The sequence below is a fragment of the Primulina eburnea genome, unplaced genomic scaffold (assembly GCF_022965805.1).
Source record: "Primulina eburnea isolate SZY01 unplaced genomic scaffold, ASM2296580v1 ctg462_ERROPOS2638552, whole genome shotgun sequence".
Lineage (NCBI taxonomy): Eukaryota > Viridiplantae > Streptophyta > Magnoliopsida > Lamiales > Gesneriaceae > Primulina > Primulina eburnea.
Genome location: NW_027331273.1, coordinates 49,867 through 70,521, shown reverse-complemented (window position 1 = coordinate 70,521; position 20,655 = coordinate 49,867). Strand labels below are relative to the sequence as shown.

At 35.8% G+C, this 20,655-nt stretch overlaps 1 protein-coding gene across 5 annotated transcripts; it reads left to right on the top strand.

Annotated features, from left to right (window-relative positions):
- Positions 1-6,908: 6,908 nt before the first annotated feature.
- Positions 6,909-20,203, top strand: LOC140821216 (uncharacterized). Of its 5 annotated transcripts, XR_012115673.1 has the most exons (10): positions 6,909-7,053; positions 8,328-8,576; positions 8,658-8,873; positions 8,960-11,333; positions 11,447-12,201; positions 12,345-12,529; positions 12,598-12,709; positions 12,807-12,857; positions 18,121-18,213; positions 18,672-20,203. XR_012115673.1 is itself a non-coding variant. In XM_073181637.1 (8 exons), exons 2-7 carry the CDS (start codon positions 8,370-8,372, stop codon positions 12,677-12,679), a joined length of 3,819 nt encoding a protein of 1,272 aa, XP_073037738.1. In that variant the 5' UTR covers positions 6,909-7,053; positions 8,328-8,369; the 3' UTR covers positions 12,680-12,685; positions 12,807-13,027. The 5 variants fall into 5 exon arrangements, 2 of the variants coding, with proteins under 2 accessions (XP_073037738.1, XP_073037737.1); XR_012115674.1 differs by having other exon boundaries at positions 12,598-12,685; positions 18,121-20,203; XR_012115672.1 differs by having other exon boundaries at positions 18,121-20,203.
- Positions 20,204-20,655: the final 452 nt, after the last annotated feature.

Genomic DNA, 20,655 nt, shown 5'->3' with positions numbered 1-20,655 from the left:
ACTAGTCTAGAATCCCGAGTTTGTGTCCATGGCTTTTGTTTATTCGAATTCTAGTATTAATCGGTTGGGATTCTGAATTTGTTGTTCAAAAGAAAGTTATAGAACATTGTCTTGTCTTAGAAATGATATAAACTGGGCTTGATTCCATCGAGTATTGAGGGAGTTATGCTCCAAATACTAAACGGTGCCAGATTTGTAATGATGCAGAATTGTGGGAATTATGTTGTATGTTTCAGATTATGAAAGACTGAGTAAATGACTTTATTTGACAAAAGTTTGTGAAGAAGAATTGTTGGGAATTGAGTTTTCTTGCATATGCATTTTGCGGATTTTGATTTAAAGCCGTATTGAATTAATTATGAATTTTGTACAGAAACTGCTCTGTTTTGTTAAATGATCCGAGTTCTTGTGTTATAGTAAACTTCAGAGGTTCAAGACTTCTCATCTACACATTCCGATCTTCTTTTGGTAATATTTGAAAGGTATTTTAAGGTCGGTAACATACGTGGTAAAAGTATCATTTTTATTTTAAATTGAAAATTCGATGGCTGGATGAATTATTTGTAATTTGTTGATGATTGATCTTTTGAGATGAGCTTATTATGATATTGACTTGATGAGATTGAAATGAATCATTGCATTGCATATTGAGCCACTTTTTGATTCAGATTTGATATGGCGGAGGTCGCCTTGATTTATTGATTTGTTGGACGTATGGGGCTATAATTGAGTTGGCATAGTGTATGCGGAGGTCACTGCTATGGCCTGAACACTCTATAGGCGCACCATAGTCTTGGGATTGTAGAACACAACACACCACCTCGAGCGGATGAGTCGGTGGATGTTGTTGGGGGATTCTCTTCCCTTGGGTACCCTATGACCAGATGATTCACTTGATCTTGAGATTTATTGATAGCCCACAGCTTCTGATCATGCATTGCATTATATTACATCTTTATGAGTTTATATGAATTTTGTGAAATTTTAATTCTCATATGTTATTGATTGTATCATACTGGGTTTATACTCACCGGCACATCGGCTACCTCTTGTTTTCATGTGCTTGACGGTAGGTGAGGCGAGGCTTGGGATGCCAGAGTCCAGTTCCAGGCGAGGAGATACGAGTTAGAGTGGGATTCTCGGGTCTTAGGAGCTATGTGATGATGTTTGGATTTATTTGGTTCACAACTTTATTTTGGCATGTTAAAATTTATATTTCAAACATTTGTAACCTTTTAATTATTTTGACGATGTTTATGTGAATTTGTGAACCACAAATTATGTATGTACTAAATCGTTGGGTTTGTTATATTTATAATTATTAATATTAGATGTCGGACCCGTGGCCCCACATGTATGAGTTGGTTGAGTGCTGGAACCGAAACTCCACAAACATGCGTTGGTGGGGCTGTTTTGGGGAGTTTCGTTAATTCCTAGGAATAAAGGGGAAGTTCAAGGGCTGGTCCAGGGGCTAGGGACGTGCCTTAGGGTCCTGGTTATGGTCTAGTGTGAGCCAAAAGTCGAACCAAGGGCAGCCATAGCCGCTGGAGCCTTTGTTCCAATTCTGCACATGAAGATGCATTCGGCACGTGGCTGCTGTGGGGGAGTTGGTGACTTGAGCGTCTGGTCTGTGTTCAAAAGGGGCTGACCATGGTCTTATTTAGTGTCTAAGTAAGGGGTCTAGGGCCTGGTTCGAGGTCATTTCGAGCCGTGGTCCGTTCAGGGTCGTAAATTGCCCGAACGTGTCAAAATAGGAGCGAAGTGAGCCTAGGTTATATTCTAAATCCTTGTTTCAGTATTGGCATGGGTTTTTGGACTTCCATAAACTTATATTGAGTCTTAGGATGTTAATAAAGGTATGGTCTCGGGTTGATTCGAGTCGGGAGGGTAGTTTGGTCATTTGTTTTACCGGAAACGCGAAAACGGTGGTAAACGATCCATCCGATAATCGAATTGAGTCGTTTTTGAAACGTAGGACCTAAGATTAAATTTGCAGCAAGATACTAGATATTTTTGGGTATTTTTAAAGTTTTAAAATCGTGTTGTCTCCTTGAGTCAAAGTCTAGGGTAGTCCGGATAAGTATGGTGTTGAAACGCATGCGGTCGGTTCGAGGAAAGTCGAGGGTGGTTTGCAACTTCCTAAAACAATTCCAAATCATGTTAAATGTTATTTTTAGAAGTTTTAAAGTATATGCATGATATATGCTATTTTTAGAAGTTTTAAAGTATTTGCTATTGTTAGCAATTTCGATGTATACGAATGATATGAGACATTTTTGGGAATATTAAAGAATATAGAAAGTCATGCATGTTTTATGAAATTAAAAGGCAAAGGAAAATATATTTGAGGAATGTGAATTGATCGTGACGAAAGGTAGTAAGGGATACGTGGAAAACGTGAACGGTGAACTTGCAATGATGAAAGGGGATGAATCGTCGAAAACGTGGGCGGGAATCTCAATGATAATAAATCCGTTGAAAATGTGAGCGGTAAACTTGCAATGATGAAAGGGAGTGAACCGTCGAAAACGTGGGGGGAATCTCAATGATAGCGGGTCCGTTGAAAACGTGAACGGTGAAGTGTTGTTTATGATAGTCGGTGGGATCGTCAAAAATGTGGACGTTGAACCCAGTGGCCTAGTAATATGGTTTTTATATGGATCAATCGAATAAAAACTGTCACTTTCAGAGAGCGGAATTCACATAAAAATGATAATTTTAAAAGGAAAATGTTCATATTTAAGCATGATTTCAAAAGTTGTGTATTTTGAAGGTTTCATGATTGCATAGAAAAATATTTTTTCAGTAAAAGTAATTTTTATGCATGTGATTGTATAGTTATGTACTTGCTATATGAGATTTGAGCATGCTGAGTCATTAGACTCATTAGGTATGAATGATTGCAGATGATGATGATGTTGAGTCTTGAGGTGCGGACTATCGAGTTATCCGGAGGGCGCAGTGCATACCCGAGGACCTAGAAATTCCGCGTATGTTAAAGACTTTTGATAATTTTATGGATTATCGTTTTTATTTATAGACTTTTAGGGTGCTAGAATTATTGAGCTAAATTTTAGACTTTTAATGCTTATTTTTCTTATTCCGCATGAATGATTATAGATGACATGAAGTTTTGTTTATTTGATTATTTATGCTAGTTTATGATGAAATAATTATGCATGAATGTAAAGAAAAAAAACTAGTGTAAAATAAAAGGAATAGAAGCTAGGGTGGGTCGTTTCATTAATCATTTCGAGACTCACACTTGAATTGCCCTTATAGGCATGCTAGTGTGTGTATCCAAAAAATTCAAGCGGTCAAGTACAGTTGTGTGGAGTGTTGTGCAGTGAATCTAGCCAAATGTTGTTTAGGTCATTTGTCCTTGCTATCCAGTGTGTACCCCTTTTTGAACTAGTCTGCAATTAAAGTACTGTCTTGTTTTTATTTTTTGAACAACTTTTCTAGATTGAAACGGCGTCTTCCAAGAACGGTTGGAACTCGACTGGTTACCCTGTCTAATTACATTTAATGTTGGCTTTAGCCATGTCTTTCCAGATTTAGAGTCTTGATGTTCAATATATCTTATTCTTCTATGCTTATCCTTGTTCTCATAAAGCCCTTTTTAGTCTGCTTGGATTTTGGGCTTATCATTTTCATATATCGCACTGGATCAGACAAAGTTTATCATATTATACTTGCTTTCTGTCTAGATGTAATTGAGTACTTGTTTCAATAAGATTGGAATCACCATTTCCAAAGCCTAGGCCGATTTTATCACAGCTTACTTTTGCTTTTCATGCATCTTACTTATATCTTGGAACAGTCTCTGCATGTTATCATTTTTAGTGGCTAGCAGACTTAGTTTCACTTTCAAATTGTCGAGTTCTTTTCGCTGCAAACAACTATATTTACTCGACTTATTTTTTAGGCTTAATTTTTCTATCTTTATTTACTCAAATGTTTGATACAAAATCTTGTACTCTTTGGCCATATTATGAAGTGCGATGACAAGATCTTCTTGTGTGAATTCACTAGATCTGAAATCAAATTCCTCGCCATCGTCTTCTTCTTGTTCTAAATCTTCCATCAGGCACTACATCGGCTCTTCATTACTTCCACTTGAGATTGTTTCTGATATAGAAGACTCGTTCTCTGAGTATGCCCATTGGCTCTTGTTCTCCTCAGTAACAAGTACCTTCTGATCTTTCTTCTCGAAAAATATTCTCATTCTTAGGCTATCTTTTCTTGAACGATTGTCTCCTCTTTTTTGGGCATGTTACAATCTAAAAAAAGTATCCTTTCTTGCCACAATTATAACAAGCTTGACCATCATTTGTCTGGTCGTTTTTATAATATCGTTTAGTAAATTTAGATTGATTATTGCGCATAAATTTACAAAACTTCTTGATGAACAGAGACATGGCCTCGTTGCTTAGTTGCTCAGTGGACTTCTTGAATGTTTTGAACAGAAACGGCTGAGTGGTTTGACAGAAGCCCTTGATGATCCTTGAAGATCTAATAAATGTTATTTGATGTGAAGGCTGTTGAGCAGTAGAGATTTTGTAAAGATAAAGATTGATCGTAAATATTTTCAAAGAAATGTTTCAAGTATGTAAAATCTCGTAGTCGTTAAATTTCTCCGTGTTTGAAACCCTTCTTGGCATTCTCTCTTTATAGTACTTCTGGCATCTTCTTGTTCAACGTTCGATTGTAGCGCAATGAATGAGTATAAATACAATAGTATTGTTGTCGCCGTCCTTTCTTAATTTATAGTACACTTTAATCAATTAACAATTTTGCATTTACTAAATCTAAGAAGAAACGACCACTAACAACAAAAAAAAACAACTAGCTTTGCGCGTAGACTTTTAAGAAAAACAATCTGAACTTCTAATATCCTATTTGTCATGCATGATTAGTCTATTAACTTTTTTGATAAAGTAGGTGAGATACTTATATAACACATGGCTTGTATCTGAAAATGACTTTACTCAACCGTTTATAGATGTACTTCAATAAAATGAACAATTGAGTAGCTCTTAAAACATAGACTTGTACGCTTGAGCGGTTGGGTAGATCAAATATACTACTGATGATAAAACGGTTGAATAGCTTTGCATCTTGAGACTTTTGAGACCATTTGAATGACTTTTTTTGAATCTTCAGTGGGCGGTCGAGTACTTGTAATATATTACAAATGCAACTTGATCTAATACAATAAATTATTGTTTGTTATTATCAAAATTAAGGGATTTAACTATATTAATAATGATTATAAAAAATAAATTAAGAATTATAAAAATAATAATTAACATGTTAATGGAAGGGAGTTTATTGACTAAACTTTAGAAAAGAAGCTCATGTACAAACAAAGCATGTGAAAATTTGTGATTTTTATACTTTTATGTTAATGGAGAATTAAACTAAAACAAATTTAACATGAGTATTGACACCAAATATTCCATGACATGCTAAAATCACAAATTTCTTAAAAAACCACGACAAAAATAAAATAGAGCGATATAATTTAAATAGTATAACTAAGAGTGTAAAAAATGAACCCGACTCACAAACCTGACACAAGCCGCCTCGAAAATATAGGGTTTGAGGTTTTCAGGTTCGGGTCAGGTTGAGTTGGACTCAACCGAAATATGAACCAAAAAATTGGGTGGGTTTGGGTTTGAGTTCAGGTTGACCTGAATTCAAAAATCAGGTCACCTATCAACTCGAACCCACCCGACCAATTTATGTTTGTTTTTTCAAATCTTGACTCATACAAAAATGTGTGAAACAATTGAGAAGTAGTGTTTAAAACTTGAAAGATATTTGTGATGCTTGAATTTTTTTTTTAATTGTAGATTGATTATCATAAATTTTTATTGTGTAATAATGTTTTTTTGAAATATTTGTATTTTCTAAACAATTATTTCTTTTTTGAACTAATAGTTTAGATAATTTGACTCTTAAACTTAAATAATCCATGATTATATTTATCATGCGAGAATTTTTCTATTATGTGTTTAAATTAAAATATTATTATTATTATTATTATTATTATTATTATTATTATTATTATTATTATATTATGTTTTCAATTTTTTATTTAATTATTTTGTTAAAGATATAAAGTAAAAAAAAAAATAGACCGGGTGGTCGGTTTGGTTTGGATTCGAGTTGAAATATTTTTTTTAATATCCTTGTTTTTAACTCGACCTGAACCCACACAATCTACCTGAATCGACACCTCTAGGTATAACACAACTTAATCCACAATTTATAGACATGTCGTGATTGTTAATTTCTTTGAAAACTACGACAAAAGTAAAAATAGAGTAAAATGAGATAAATAGCAACAAAATTGAAGGGACGTTATTTACAATAACTCGAAATTCGCGCGTTAATTGATGAACAATCGAAACGGTTGTATTTGTCGATTGTACATTTTGCGCATCTCATGCCACTTGCCACAATCCTATACGAGGATATAATATTTAGCATTAATTGAATATTTAAACTTGAATCTCGCGCCGGTCATCGTTGTCAGAGTTCCGATAATCTTCTTACGAACTTTGTGAGCTCTGATGACCTCCGACCGACAGGAGTTTTTACATGCTTTTGGCAAAAATCCGACATACATTTGAGTCTTTAAATCATTTAATAATGTCTTTAACAGTGATTCACAGATATTTTTTTACGAAATGTTCATTTTCATATGAGATTGTCCAGAAATATGTGCACATTTCTCCATTTCTTTCACCATTTCTCCATTTCATACCATATTTATTTATTTATTTATAATATACTAAATTATTAAATTATTATTATTATAATTTGTTTAGCATGAATGTGTGCGCTGTAGACCCTACAAACCCTCACTCCCCACCTATAAAAGGCACCGCTTCCTCTCATCTGCCCGCATTTCATTTCTCCACAGTCGCTTTCCTCTCCCAGTGTTTCTCTCGTTCTCTCCAGGAAACGTCAGAAAATTCTCTTGGGGATCGCGCATCCAGGCTTTTTATTTGATGATTAAAGTCTTTGGACAAGGGTTTTGAGGTGTGTAACAGGTTTTTTCCCCCTAAATTTTATATATTTGGGCGTGAATTTTTCCTCATTTCTTGATAAAACTGATGTGTGAAGATATGTTTTGAGGGATGGTTCCGCTTGTTTGTTAGAATTTTTTTTTCTTTTTTTTTTGTTGCATTTCTCAGCTAAGTTATTTCAGGTTCATTTGATTTTCCGATCTATTTGTGTTTTGTATTTTTGGGAAATTTCCTTGGTGTGGATCATTTTTTTCGGCTAGCGATTTGTCATGTTAAATTAATATGAATTTATTTGTCCTAATTGTTTTATTTTTATTTTTCGCTGGAGAGAGTAATCCTTTAAAGTTTGCTCATTTCTTTAAAATTAATGTGTCTGAACATGTTCAACTCTTCTTGCTTCTTTGATTTTCTTCAAAAAATCATTTTTAACTCGGACCAACATTATTATTATTATTATTTTTTTCATCATCATTATTATTATTATTATTATTATTATTATTTTTCATTATTATTATTATTATTATTATTATTATTCATTATTATTATTATTTTTCATTTTTAACTCGGACCAACATTATTATTATTATTATTTTTTTCATCATCATCATCATCATCATCATTATTATTATTATTATTTTTCATTATTATTATTTTTCATTATTATTATTATTATTATTTTTCATTATTATTATTATTATTCATTATTATTATTATTCATTATTATTATTATTTTTCATTTTAACTTTTAACGCCTCCCAAAAATTCTCAATTTCTGTATTACATTTTTAATCAATTTATTATATCTTTAAATTTTAAAATAAATTGTTGCATGACATCGACATCACATTCACCAACTCGATTTCCATAAATCTTTCCCATTTCATGAAATTTCAAAAACAAATCCATACATCTCCCTAAGTATTCTCGTTTTCCAATTCATGTAAATATTGCCTGCTAGCCAAAACAAAAGTGGGAGATGAGAATGGCTGCAAAATTTAATCATCTCTCTCTTTTGTTTATTACAGTTTTGTTTTCATTATATTATTTATATGCTTGTACTGTTTTACCAGCATACGTGGATTGTGAAACAGAAGATTATTCTACTTGGTGATACAATTCTTTCAGTAATTTGTAACTTGTTTATTTTGTGCATTAGTTAATTGGCTATGTGATATTTGTAATAATAATTTATTATAATGTGGAATTATTCTATCATATCTATTATTGTATATTTTTTTATGCATGTATTAATATTTTAATATATTAATTTTTTGTTTCTTTGTTCAGGCATTGAAGCTTGTCGCCATCCAAGATTTTACTTGAGAATCCATGGGTTTTGATATAGAGTGCATAATAGACATTCAAACCTATCCAGGGGAGTATTTTTGTCCTGTTTGTCGTACGCTTGCATATCCAAATGAAGCATTTCAGTCGCAGTGCAGTCACCTATACTGCAAACCTTGCTTGGCACACATTGCAAATGGTAGCAAGGCATGCCCTTATGATGGATACTTGGTGACCGAGTCTGATTCTAAGGTTTGTCTCTCCTGCCTATACATTTGAATGACATACACCGTTTCTTGCATATTTTTCTGAAGCTATAATTTGTTTTGGCAGCCGCTAATAAACTCGGATAGATCACTGGCAGAAAAGATTGGAAAGGTTAAGGTTCACTGTCTATTCTTCAGAAGTGGTTGCACATGGGAGGGTACTCTATCTGATTGTACCTCTCATTGTTCTGAGTGTTCCTTTGGAAGTTCGGCAGTTATATGTAACAGATGTGGTATCCAAATTGTTCATCGCCAAGTACATGATCATGCACAGAGCTGTACGGTGCGTGTATGAAGCATTTGTTCTTCGCATTCATATGAATAGGAGTCTTGGTTAAAATGAACTCTGACATCAACCTTTAATTGCAGGGAGCGTATGAAGCAAAACAGGCTATAGGGGGTGCAACTAGCTCTGGCACCACTTTGTCCGCACCCATTGCAACTGTAAACCTCACTGTAGCTCAATCTGGCCAACCACTTTCTCAGCTCCAGAATAGTCAGAATGTTGCTGTTAGTCTGCAGCCTGGACAAAATCCAACTCAGCAACCTATTGCTAATCCTCAGGCTGTTTCTGTACAAACAACAGAGCAGTGGTATCAGCAACAGTACCAGCAATACTATCAGCAATATTCCGGATATGATCCTTACCAACAGCCTCATCAGCAATATTATTCCCTTCAGCAAAACCAGCATAATCCACTGCATGTGCATGGTCAGCCCCAGTCTCATGCATATGCCCAGCCTGCTGCCCAGACCCAGTCCCAGCTCCAGCTCTATCCTGTCCCTCTAAACCAGCAGCAGCCCCAGTTTCAACCACCAGCCCAAGGAATAGCACAATCTCAGCCACCTGTGCCACCTCAAATTCCAATGCAGGTACAATTTCCTTCTCAAGGGCAAACCCAGTTGCATCCACCCAACCAAACCTTTCCTCCTGATTATCAAGTCAACCCTCAAAAACAACCTTCACATCTGATGCTTCCCCAGGCTCAAATACCCCACCAAATTCTTCTGCCGCCACCTCATAGTCAACCTGACCAGCTTCCGCTTAGTCTCCAAGCGGTGAGCATGCAGCCTGCTGTCCAACATCCTCAGTTGCCTCCTTATTTTCCACCTCCTTTGCAGATTCCTCAAGCTCATGCTTCCCAAACTCACAGCCAACCCCAATTTCAAAATCAAACTTCAAACCAGTCTCATTTGCAGATTCAGCCACAAGCTTCACATTATCAGAATCAGTACCCTCAAGTACGCCCTCCTCCACTCAACCAGCCAACTGTTCCTGCTGCACGACCGCGGCCTCCACAGCCTCCAGCTTCTAGTGTTAGTGGACATAATTCATATCAACAACCTCAGCCAGCCCATCAAATGCATTCAGGAGTATTGGATCAACCTCCGATAAACGTACGTCCCACAAGTGGGTCATTGCATCCAGTTAAATTGCATGATCAGGTTCCTCATCAACCTGCTGTGATGCGGCCACCCCCTTCTCATGATTCTTTCCCCCTGCCACCGCTGTCTGCATTTTTGCTGCCACAAAGCCAGGTTTCGATTACGCCCCCAGCACATCAGCAATATTCTGCTCATGCTCAACTGTCAAACCATCTCCCTCAGCATAGTACTGGCCTTCAGCCAGTTCAACTAGCTGTTCCCCAGCCTTTCTCACAACAGCAGACTTTTGTTACTCCTGTTAGGGCTCTGTTTCAGCCGCAAGGTCTTTTTCAACAACAGCAGCCGCTTCAACCTCAGCTACGCTCATACGTTCCTCCTCCACCTCAGCAGTCACAAAGTTATGATGGCAAATCTATGACGTCAAATGAGGGCATGCATCCACAAAACTATCAACAATCTTCTAGTGGCTTTGGAGCTGTGGTTCACGCTGTACCTTCACAACTTGGTTCAACTCTGCCACCTGCAAATCCGAATTCTGTTGAATCTGCAATACTTGATGATGAATATTTTTCAAGTAAGCATTCAAATCCAGGTGCTAGGGTACCAGGTCAGGGGCTTGCTGAAAAGGAAGTTCTTCGAACTGACGTTGAGCCTCTGAAAAAAGAAGCCATATCGAATAAAAAATTGGGACCGCAAGAAATGATTGCTGCTAGGGTGAAGGACGAGGTTAGTGGGAGCGCAACAGAGAAATTATCTGGTGCCATGTCCATTGAGGCAAAAACTACAGAAGGTAATGCCTCTGAAGAAAAGAGCCATTCCGTGGCAGGCTCAAATTTGCCACAACAGGTGCAGGACCTTGAAAGTCGGAAGGAGGTAGTTGCGGGTCTGTCTACTGATATTGAGAAGGTTTCCAAGAACCCTCCCTCCAAGCCTGAATTACAACTGAAAGAGCAACCTCCATTGACACTAAAGCCCCAAGGATTGGGAATTTTGCCGCATCCTGGGCATTCTCTTCCACTTCCTGTCCTGACATCCCATACTGGGAGAGCTTCTGGTTATTTTGGGCCTCCACCTGGAAGTTTTGATAGTGATCTGCGTGGGGTTACTGGAAATGCTCCACAACTTCATCCTGAAGGTCAGTCTGGTCCCCAGAACCATTTTAGACCTAATGAAAGTGTCATGTTCAAACATCAAAACTCATCTTACCTGTCTGAGTCTGTTGAGAGGGTTCCTCATAGGCAGATTTATGGGCATGAGCCAAGTGTTTGGAGGGCTAATGGGGAAACAGAACCCAACTTTGGCTCACGGGAGCATTTGAATCCATTTCCGATGGAACCATTTCGGCCTCTTGAACAAGGTACTTTTATTGTTTAATCAAATTTTGCTATGATTCCATGGTGGATTTTTCCTGGAATTGTCCTCGCTTCACTATTTTTGTGGGGTTCCTCATGGGTTCTTTTTCATATACAGGTTCGATGACTGTTGATAAATCACAACCTGGGTCAAGTTATGGCACTGGAGGGAAATTAAATTCTGGATTAGATTCAAATTTGAGAGACTTGCCTCCATATCACGCTTCGGGTGGACAGGGTCATGAAGATGTCTTTGGACCTGGCCTTGAATCTGGACGACGTCATGCGAAACATTTGCCTCCCTGTAGTCCAGGAGGGGAGTATCTTGGCATTTCTCATGAATTTGGTGGACCTTCCAGATTTCCTCGGGGCACCACTGGCTTTCATGATATTAATGCCAGGGAAGTACATAGGTTTGGTGAAGGATCCAGATCTTTCAATCTACCTTCAGATCCAGTTGGAAATCCTTTTCATGATAACAGGTTTCCCCCTGTGCCTGGTCACCCGAGGAGAGGTGACAGTGACGGTCAACACAATTTGAGATTCGGAGAGCATATGACTCGGCCGCTTCACAGCCATATCAAGAGCGATGATGCTATTGGAAAAGATGGGCCAGGACCAGTCCCCTTAGGGAGGGTGGACTTCTCAGGCCCTGGAAATTTTCCTGGTCATTTTATGTCTGAGGCTGCTGGACATGGTATCTTTTCTGGTAACTCCCATGCAGGAGAATTGGGTGGACCGGGAAATTTTAACCATCGAATACCATTCGGTGAATCTATTAGAGGTGACAGACCAAACATTCCACCTTTTGGGGTACCCGGTATCGGGAGCAACTATCCACTTCAGGGATTTCCTAATCCTGGAGGCTTTGTAGTGAGCATCGACTAAGTGTTTTTTTTATCGTGTTCAAGAATTTCTTATTTTTTCGCTTCCTACCTTGTTGATCTATTATGCATCTGTATGCATTTATTTTCCGCTACTATTCGAGAATCAATGTTTCTAATTGAAATTTACAGGGCGAGGTGGATTCTTTTGATTGGTCAAGGAAGAGGAAGCCTATAAGCATGGGTTGGTGTAGGATTTGCATGTTTGATTGCGTGACTGTGGAGGGGCTAGAAATGCATTCTCAAACTAGGGAACACCAGAAGATGGCTATGGATATGGTAAAGACCATTAAGCAAAGGAATAAAAAGAAGCAGAGGTAAGGAAGTGTGCTTGCTGTTTTGTTGTGCTGGATTCTTGTCATTATTTTATTTGTTGTTACTGCAGAACTTCTGTCGGGCACATGGGTTATGATGGGGGAAGCAAGAGTAAAACAGTTGGTACTAGTGGCCGTGGGAACAAACCTTGACTCCTGGTACTGGGTTTTGTTGCTTGCAGGGTATAAGATTCTTTTTAGCACTCATTCGAGTTGAATTATGAAATTTTGCTTCAAATTTTATAATTTGGCTTTTCATGGGTTTTTTTTTTAATCTCAGGTTGCTGCATTGTTTTGGGAATGGGTGCTGTTGGGATGAAGTTTTGTGGCAGTTAAGTTGTTTTTTATGGGCTTGACATCAGACTTTACTTTTGGGACAGTTTGGTGATGGATGATTATATGTCGTAAAAGTTGTGTTGAACTTGGTTTCCTTTATTTGTGTGTTATGGGATATTTTGTCTTTTCTTATAATGTATACCTTGTATTTGGTATTTAGCTTTATTTTTCATGCTCAGATTCCTTTTAAATTTTAGCATGGAATCAACGATAGGACCATTCAAACTTTACCTACCAAGTTAAAAAATTTCATTTCAGATATTATTGCACCACTGTAATGGACTAAAATAGTCATTTTTTCTTAAAACTTTTTGATGACTTGAAATAAAAAGAGAGGTAATTTTTATGAATACCATAGAGAAGGTCAATGCTCATATGTTGGTGAACTAAGCTACATATAGCTGCCTCATATGCTTGTCTGAACTCTATGTTCTGAAAAGCATGACCCATCTATTTATGAAATATATGTTCCATTTCACACTCTTGTACCGAAAAAGAAAATCTAACTACAAATCAAAACGCACAACTGTAGAAAACAGACAAGAATGTATCTGTACTCGAAAATCTAACTACAAATCAAAACGCACAACTGTAGAAAACAGACAAGAATGTATCTGTACTCCATCTACTAATTGTTTATGCTCTGTAGGATATTTATGTGGTTGAATGTTTTTGCATTCCAGTATTATGGGCATGCGAATTCTCTCTAGGTTTACAGGAAAAAAATGTTTATTTGATGCAATTGCTGCATCAAACTGTAAAACTATCATCACTGTACAGCAACTTCTAGTTTGACGTTGTGGATTTTAGTAGAGGGTAATGACACTTCTATGCTCTGCATATAGTATGCATTTTGTTTCCTGGTACCATCAAAACATATAGAGATGAGAAAATACATTTTGCAGAACACAGTTGGTTACAGCAGTTTAAGTGCCAACATCAGATCATGCAATGATCTTTTCAGCAAGCCATTTTAATGCTAGTTTTGTTCTTTCATAATATAGCATTACAAGCACATTCGATTAACAGTCAAAAAATAATCTCCCATTGACTGCTTATGGAAAATACAGAACATAACAAAATGTCTACAGTTGCTATAAACTAGTATCGTATCAGATACACAATCCCTTTCATCGTTCATCAGTCCAAGTAAAACAGCCATGTCCTAAAAAACGGTACACCTGTGTTAAATAGCTATACTTGTGGGTGTCATGGGCTTACCATCTGGCATAGTTGTTAAAGGCGCACTACTGGCCCAGCCTAGGTGCTGGGCGTAGCCAGGCACGACCTTTGCGCCTGGGAGACCTCTTGCATATGGCGCGCGTGCAAGTCGCACCTGCAGCGCGCTTTACATTTAAAAGGAAAAAAAAAGCCTGGCCTGCTTCTTTCTCATGATAAAAAAAGAAAACCTTAAAACCTAGCCCAAATACAGTACTTGTTTGTGTGTTAAAATAACTCTAAGCCCAGTATAAAATCAACCCAAAAAGTGTGTTTTACTCCCTAAACTCTGCGATTAAAGTTGAACTCCCTAATTTTCGAAATTAATCTTTAGCCTCCTCCACTATTAGGCGCAGCATCTTTCTCTATTCCGACATTTTAATTTTTTTCCTTATTAATCGGATCGCTTCCTTCCCCAATTCAAGTCGTTATTTCTTTGCACTCTATTTGAAAACACTACATATCTACTACCAGATGGCACAGTTAAAATACTAAATTCTATTTTTCAATCACTCCAAACGCTCAACTACTCTATCCTGCAGCCAAAATTTGAATTTTATAAAATCTAGCTAGGAAAATGTTTGATGCGCCTTACTTTGCTAAGGCATGCCCTTCCCCTTGAGTCTAAGGCTCCAGGACACTTTTGTGCCTTAAAACAACTATGCCTTCTGGTGTATGAATAACTATATAGGATAAAGTATTGTTAAATAAAATATCATGTTTATTGCGAGTCATTGAAGAAGAAAGCCTTCAAACCTGCATAACAATATAGGATAAAGTGTTGTGAAATAAAATACCATGTTTAAGCCTTCAACTTCAAACCTCTCTATTTAAACATATTGGTAGTAGAGAACCTTGAAGTTTTTGTTTTAGCATGCCAGGTATTAAACTTTGTGGACAAACTGTAATAACCTAGTTCGGTCTTCTTTGTTGGTTAAAACGTCGAAATTATCCAATGTGTTTGTACGCTTACCACTAAAGTCTTAGTAGGATATGTATCAGGTCTCATTGGCCATTTACCTTTTCGATGATGATGATTTTGTTGAGTGTATAAATCTTGGCTTGAACTGTTGTCATTGTTGGTAACTGGTAATATATCTCCCAAAGGGGTTATGTTCCTCATTTTCGGGTGGTTCATTATACAGATGTAAAACGCTGTGACCATCACACATTCTTCTTGGGTTTATTAAATTCCTGCCGAAAACATGCTGAGGGTATTCAGTGAGAGTTTACCTAGATATTCCAAGTTGATGAAATCTAAGAGGAAGTTGATTCCATTTTAATGGTTGGTTGATTGCATGTTTTGTAGGAAATTGAATATTGTGGTCATATATAAATTTGTGCCATAGTTAAACATTTGATGATGCTTGTTTAATACCTTTCCCCTACAAGTTGTATTATTTATAAATAATGAGTCGGACACGAAGAAGCCGGGAGTGGCACTCTGGCAACACAAATTTAGATCTGATCAGGAAATAAAAATGATGTGCACTGTAACATGAAAAGAACCATAGATGATTCGTTCCCAGTGATCATATTATCACAGTTTTTGATCCATGAGTTCTATTAGTTTCATCGCTGCTGCAGTTTTACCAAATTGTCACTAGTTGTCTTAATCGTTAATTTGTACTTCTGGTATATTATTTTGTCTTTCAACAAAAGTTAAAATGAATTCATTGGCTGATGTATACAGTCCTTGCCTTTTATTATGAAGGCCAGGGGCGGAGCCAGTATTTAAAATTACCTGGGGCTGGCTCCGTCCCATGCTGTATTTAATAAAATAAATAATTAATTAAAAAAATTAAAATAAAAATATGTAACAATTGACTTCATGAAAACATAGAACAAGAGTATTTAATATTTAATACCTTCAAAAACATGGAGCTAAAACACTACTGAATATAAATTCGAAAATCCCATTTACATAATTCTGAATTTTTCCAAAATTCCTACAAAATTCCATAAATTCGCATTTATATTTTCTATAGCATCTAAACATCCAAATAATAAATAATCAACACTAAAAATCGCAATACTCAATATAAAATCTGGAAATTCGAAATAATGCTCAAATAAATTCTCAAAAATTATCAATATCATCAATCGGCTCAAAATAGTAACTACAATAAAAAATTTAACATATATCAATTATCGGAATTAAAAAAAAAAACCAAAATACCCAAATTTTGAAATACTAAAATCTGAAATTATCTTTAAAATTCGAAATCTAACGAAGAACAACAAGAACGAGCGGTAGAAAGTCTAACGTTAAGATTTTCTCATATTTTCGGTGAACGGTGACCAATAGGCGACGGCTGATTTCAAGACGACAAAGAAACTTTGAAAATTTGGTATTAAAAAAAAACTTTTTCCGTGGGATTTCCGAATCTACAATCGATTTTTAAAACTGGCGACCGATTATGAAGTTACGGCAATTTGAAGTAATTAAAATTGTGATGATTTGAGAGAGAAGAATAGAGAAGCTAAAGAAGAAAAAATACAGATTGGGGGCTAATCAACAAATTTTTTAAAATAAAACATATTTAATTTTTTTAAAAAAAAATTTAGTGGGGGCTCGAGCCCAACCCAGCCCCCTTAGTGCCTCCGCCCCTGATGAAGGCCCAATCAAACTTCAAAGATGGATTTTTTTGTCTGAATTTTTTACTTTTTTTCTGTTTTTCTACACCAGTTATTATTATTTTCAAGCATCAAGATCGGCAACTGCTATTCTGAACATCTTTATAAGAGTATTATTTAACAGCTCAAGTGTTAAATATAGACAAATCATTGTAGAATAGCTTTAACTAAATTGTTGAGGGATCTTAGTTTGCCCATATGATTGGAAAAAATGCCTGAGATAATGTTGAGTGTATGTTCATGTTGAGCATAACATTTTATTGAGACTGGAAATTCAAGTATCCATGTAAAACTTCAGTTAATGTGAAACATAATTTGATATCAGTTATTGTCTAGAGTTCTAATGGAGTGTGCTCTGCAATGATTACTACAAAGAACGAGGAAATCGTGCTATATATTTTATTAGGTGGGTGTCAACTGTTTTGCTTCTTTGAGTTCTCTGCTTGGAGGGCTGTGAGAGTACCTAGACTTTTCTGACGTATTAGATTTGTTGATTGTGAAAATGAACGTGCGCGTTTCCTAGAAGGTGCTATAAGATTCAATTTTGGACTCTCGGGTTAAGCTAACTTGATATTAGTCTGATTTGATATTTCTCAAAGGTGATGTTTATAATGAGTTTGAAAGCAGTCCAAAGTACACACTGATTTTGGTTTGCATTGCAAGGACTTGAAGCTAACAACAAAATAGATACTTATGAAACTGGATTATAGATTTTGACTTTGATCTTGTGAATTAAAGAACATCTGGTTTTATTTGACTCTGGTGTAGCATTGTACCTTTAAAAATAAAAAACTTTTAGGAGAAACAACTTATCACTATCTCAATGATAAAGCAGATGTATTGGACCATGATAAGAGATCATTGGAGTAAATTGAACTTTCAAATGTTGAGCATCATAATTGTTACTCGGACAAGGCTTCTTAGATGCTCTTATTGAAGTTGTTTGAACCAAAAAAAAGTTTTGTTTATCATTGATCAAATCAGTTGTGTACCATTTGGATTCGTCAGCCAATGTCAATCTTTGTTATGCTTGTAAGATATTTTGACTGTGAACCGATTGGCCCTGCCCTAAATTGAAACGGTAATGAAATAACTTGAGATGAATAGCATGGTATTTATGGAATTATACTGCTTACCACTACTGGACAGTGTACATGAAGTTAGTCTTGACAATATCGTCAAGGGTTCTGGTTGGATGGACCTAGGAAAGTCATTTTTATTGTTTTCGGAAACTGTTATTGAAGAGCTTTCTAGTTGTTTATGTACTAGAAGGATATTTTCATTTAATTTTTCAACATATACCCTTGTCAATTGAGACCTAAATTCCTAATCCTGATGTTAAAGTTATATTTTTGGAAACATTTGAATTTTAATTGTTTTTTGGTTGAAATTTTGTGTCATAGATCATTTCCATTCGACCTGTTTTTCTTCGGGAAGCAGAAGAGAAAAAAAAAGGGCTGAGAGTTAAGCAGAATGGTTGCTCAATTCATTTGATGGTAGGTTGCTCAATTCATTTGATGGTAAGAATATGGTTGGTGTTCAATTTTGCTCACATCTTATTTTGTGTTGCTCAATTATGTCTTGACTTTCGTAATTTTACCTGTATGTAACTTTCTCGATTAATTTCCTAATATGACTCAGAAACCTATTATTCATATATTTAGCTGTTATAATATTAATATTTAAATATTAATATCCAGGCTGTAGGTGCTTGTTAGGTTGTAGTCTCATACTTCAGTCTTTTGTCAATTAGAAACTAGGAGGAAATAGGGTTTTAAGAATGATGAAAAGAACCTATTTTTAGGGGATAAAGTGATTTTCGTGGTTTTAAAATTTATTCATCGAGTAATGTGGATTTAGATGTTGAGAACTAGTTAAATTTTGAAGCAGACCTGCTGAGAACTTCGCGAGCTTCTAAAGTAAAATGTGAATAAAATTCAGAATTTTTCTGTAGGTTTCTGAAATGGAGGGGGCTTCATCTGGATAACTGAGGTTTGGAAGCTGACTGATAAATTTAGATCATCACATTTATTAGCAATCCTTCACTCTGTATTTCATCATTAGATCTCTCTGGGTTCATATTCACTGGATTACTTGGAAGTTCCAGTGGAAGCTTTTCATCTGTTCACCCTGTTTCTTTCTATCGAGACGTCAATTACAAGAGAAGGCTTCATTTTCATTTGTTGGAATTTCATGTGGATATGAAGGCCCTGAACTTTACGACTATTAGAATTCAAACAACAATGCAGGAGAACTTAAATCATATCAAACTATTTTCCACTTCCCCGGAGATTTTTTTTCTTTCCCATATACACTAAAGGATAACTTTAAACGGATTGTCGGGTATGATTTTCAAAAACACACATCTATAGAAATCATGACTGAAATCCGAACCAGACATTTTCAGTAAGCTAGGTAGTTGATTGCTTAAATGTCGTTTTTTAATATTATTTGGCTTGACCTGCTGCGACTAAAATATGCAAAAAATATCCTTTGTTTTATATATACTTTTTTTGTTTTCTTAGTTCTAGTCAAATGAATATTCATCTGTTTGTTCATGTCGATGTAGTTAATTATCAAACCTTATTATGTGTCTGATTATTATAACTACTAGCCTACTATACCAACCTTACTTTTGATCTATCTGATTTGATAACAATTAAAATTTTCGCTGCATTGTTTCACTAGGAGGTAATAACGTGCTTCCACCCTTTGAGAGAGAGATCTTGGGTTAGTGACAGTCTTTGCTTTTCCTCTTTCCATGCTTGAATTCGATCAAGGGTATGGTTGGAAATCACGATAAGCTTGACCTCACTTAATTTTAAAGAGGGATAGAGAACAAGCAGAGTGATATAGTTTCGCATTTATTTGAAGAAATCTGGATCAAGAACCTGTGTTCGAACTCCACCCAACGGGTCTGCACCATAGGATATGTTTTCATGTATCATAGACTTTTGGCGCATCATATTAACTTTGTGTGTATTAACCACGTATAATTTCATGAAATACATTGATATATTATAAATTTGAGTGGTTTTTTCCGAGGATTTTTGGTTCCATTCTTAGCGAGCATAGATGATGTAGTTAGAAACATTTAGATCCTAGATGCAACCTTTTCAAATAAAGCCCAGGAAAATCTAAAGGGGGCGAAGATAGGTAGTACCACCACACCTCTCCCTAGGACGATATTTGCACGATGAAGGGCGAAGCACTTGGTTAACAAAGAAGGCGACTAATCTGTGTGTTAACCGGTGAGGTTTTTGGAGGGTGTTTGTGTGTGTTTTTTTGTTTGTTTGTAGGATCCAGTTGAAGAAGTGCAGTGGTCGAAGCGCACCAATATTCAGCTGAAGCTGTGGAGTTTGTTGGATTACTTTTGATAATTATACTCTTTTTATTTCTTGAAATTGTGAAGTTGAGGCTTATTTTATGGATAAGTCGTGTGTTACATGAATATTATAAAAAGACTAAAAGAATTGTTTTATTAAATTATGCGTTAGGAAGTTTCTTATTTATTATAAGATTTGAATAAGGTAATGGCAAAAATGTGGTATTTTAACCAGTATAAATTTGGTACCTAATAGAAATTTTCCTTTTACTCGTAAAGAAATTTTTCAAATTTTTTATCGTTTTATGTACAGTTAAAATTGATTGTTTTTTAGTATTGTAGATATTAACTATTTAAAACTTAATAAACTACCAGCCGTAGTTAAAAATGGCATGTCTCACTGAAGCAGACATATTTAATTTATTCAGTTAATTGTTTTTGTGTGGAAATGTTTATGTTTATTTTTGGAATTATTTGCAAACAATACTTAAATTTGGTTTAAAAGATGATGTATATGAATGACTAGAATTGAAATGTCGAATATTTTTTGAAATCTAAATGTATTTGTTTCAGCACAATGGTTTTTCGTCTGGACTCACTGCCTTTAAAATAT

Coding starts and splice junctions, on each gene's coding strand:
- LOC140821216 (XM_073181637.1), top strand. CDS start 8,370: ATGGGTTTTGATATAGAGTGCATAATAGACATTCAAACCTATCCAGGG. Junction 8,874..8,959: donor ATCATGCACAGAGCTGTACG/GTGCGTGTATGA, acceptor CTTTAATTGCAG/GGAGCGTATGAAGCAAAACA. Junction 12,202..12,344: donor CTAATCCTGGAGGCTTTGTA/GTGAGCATCGAC, acceptor TGAAATTTACAG/GGCGAGGTGGATTCTTTTGA.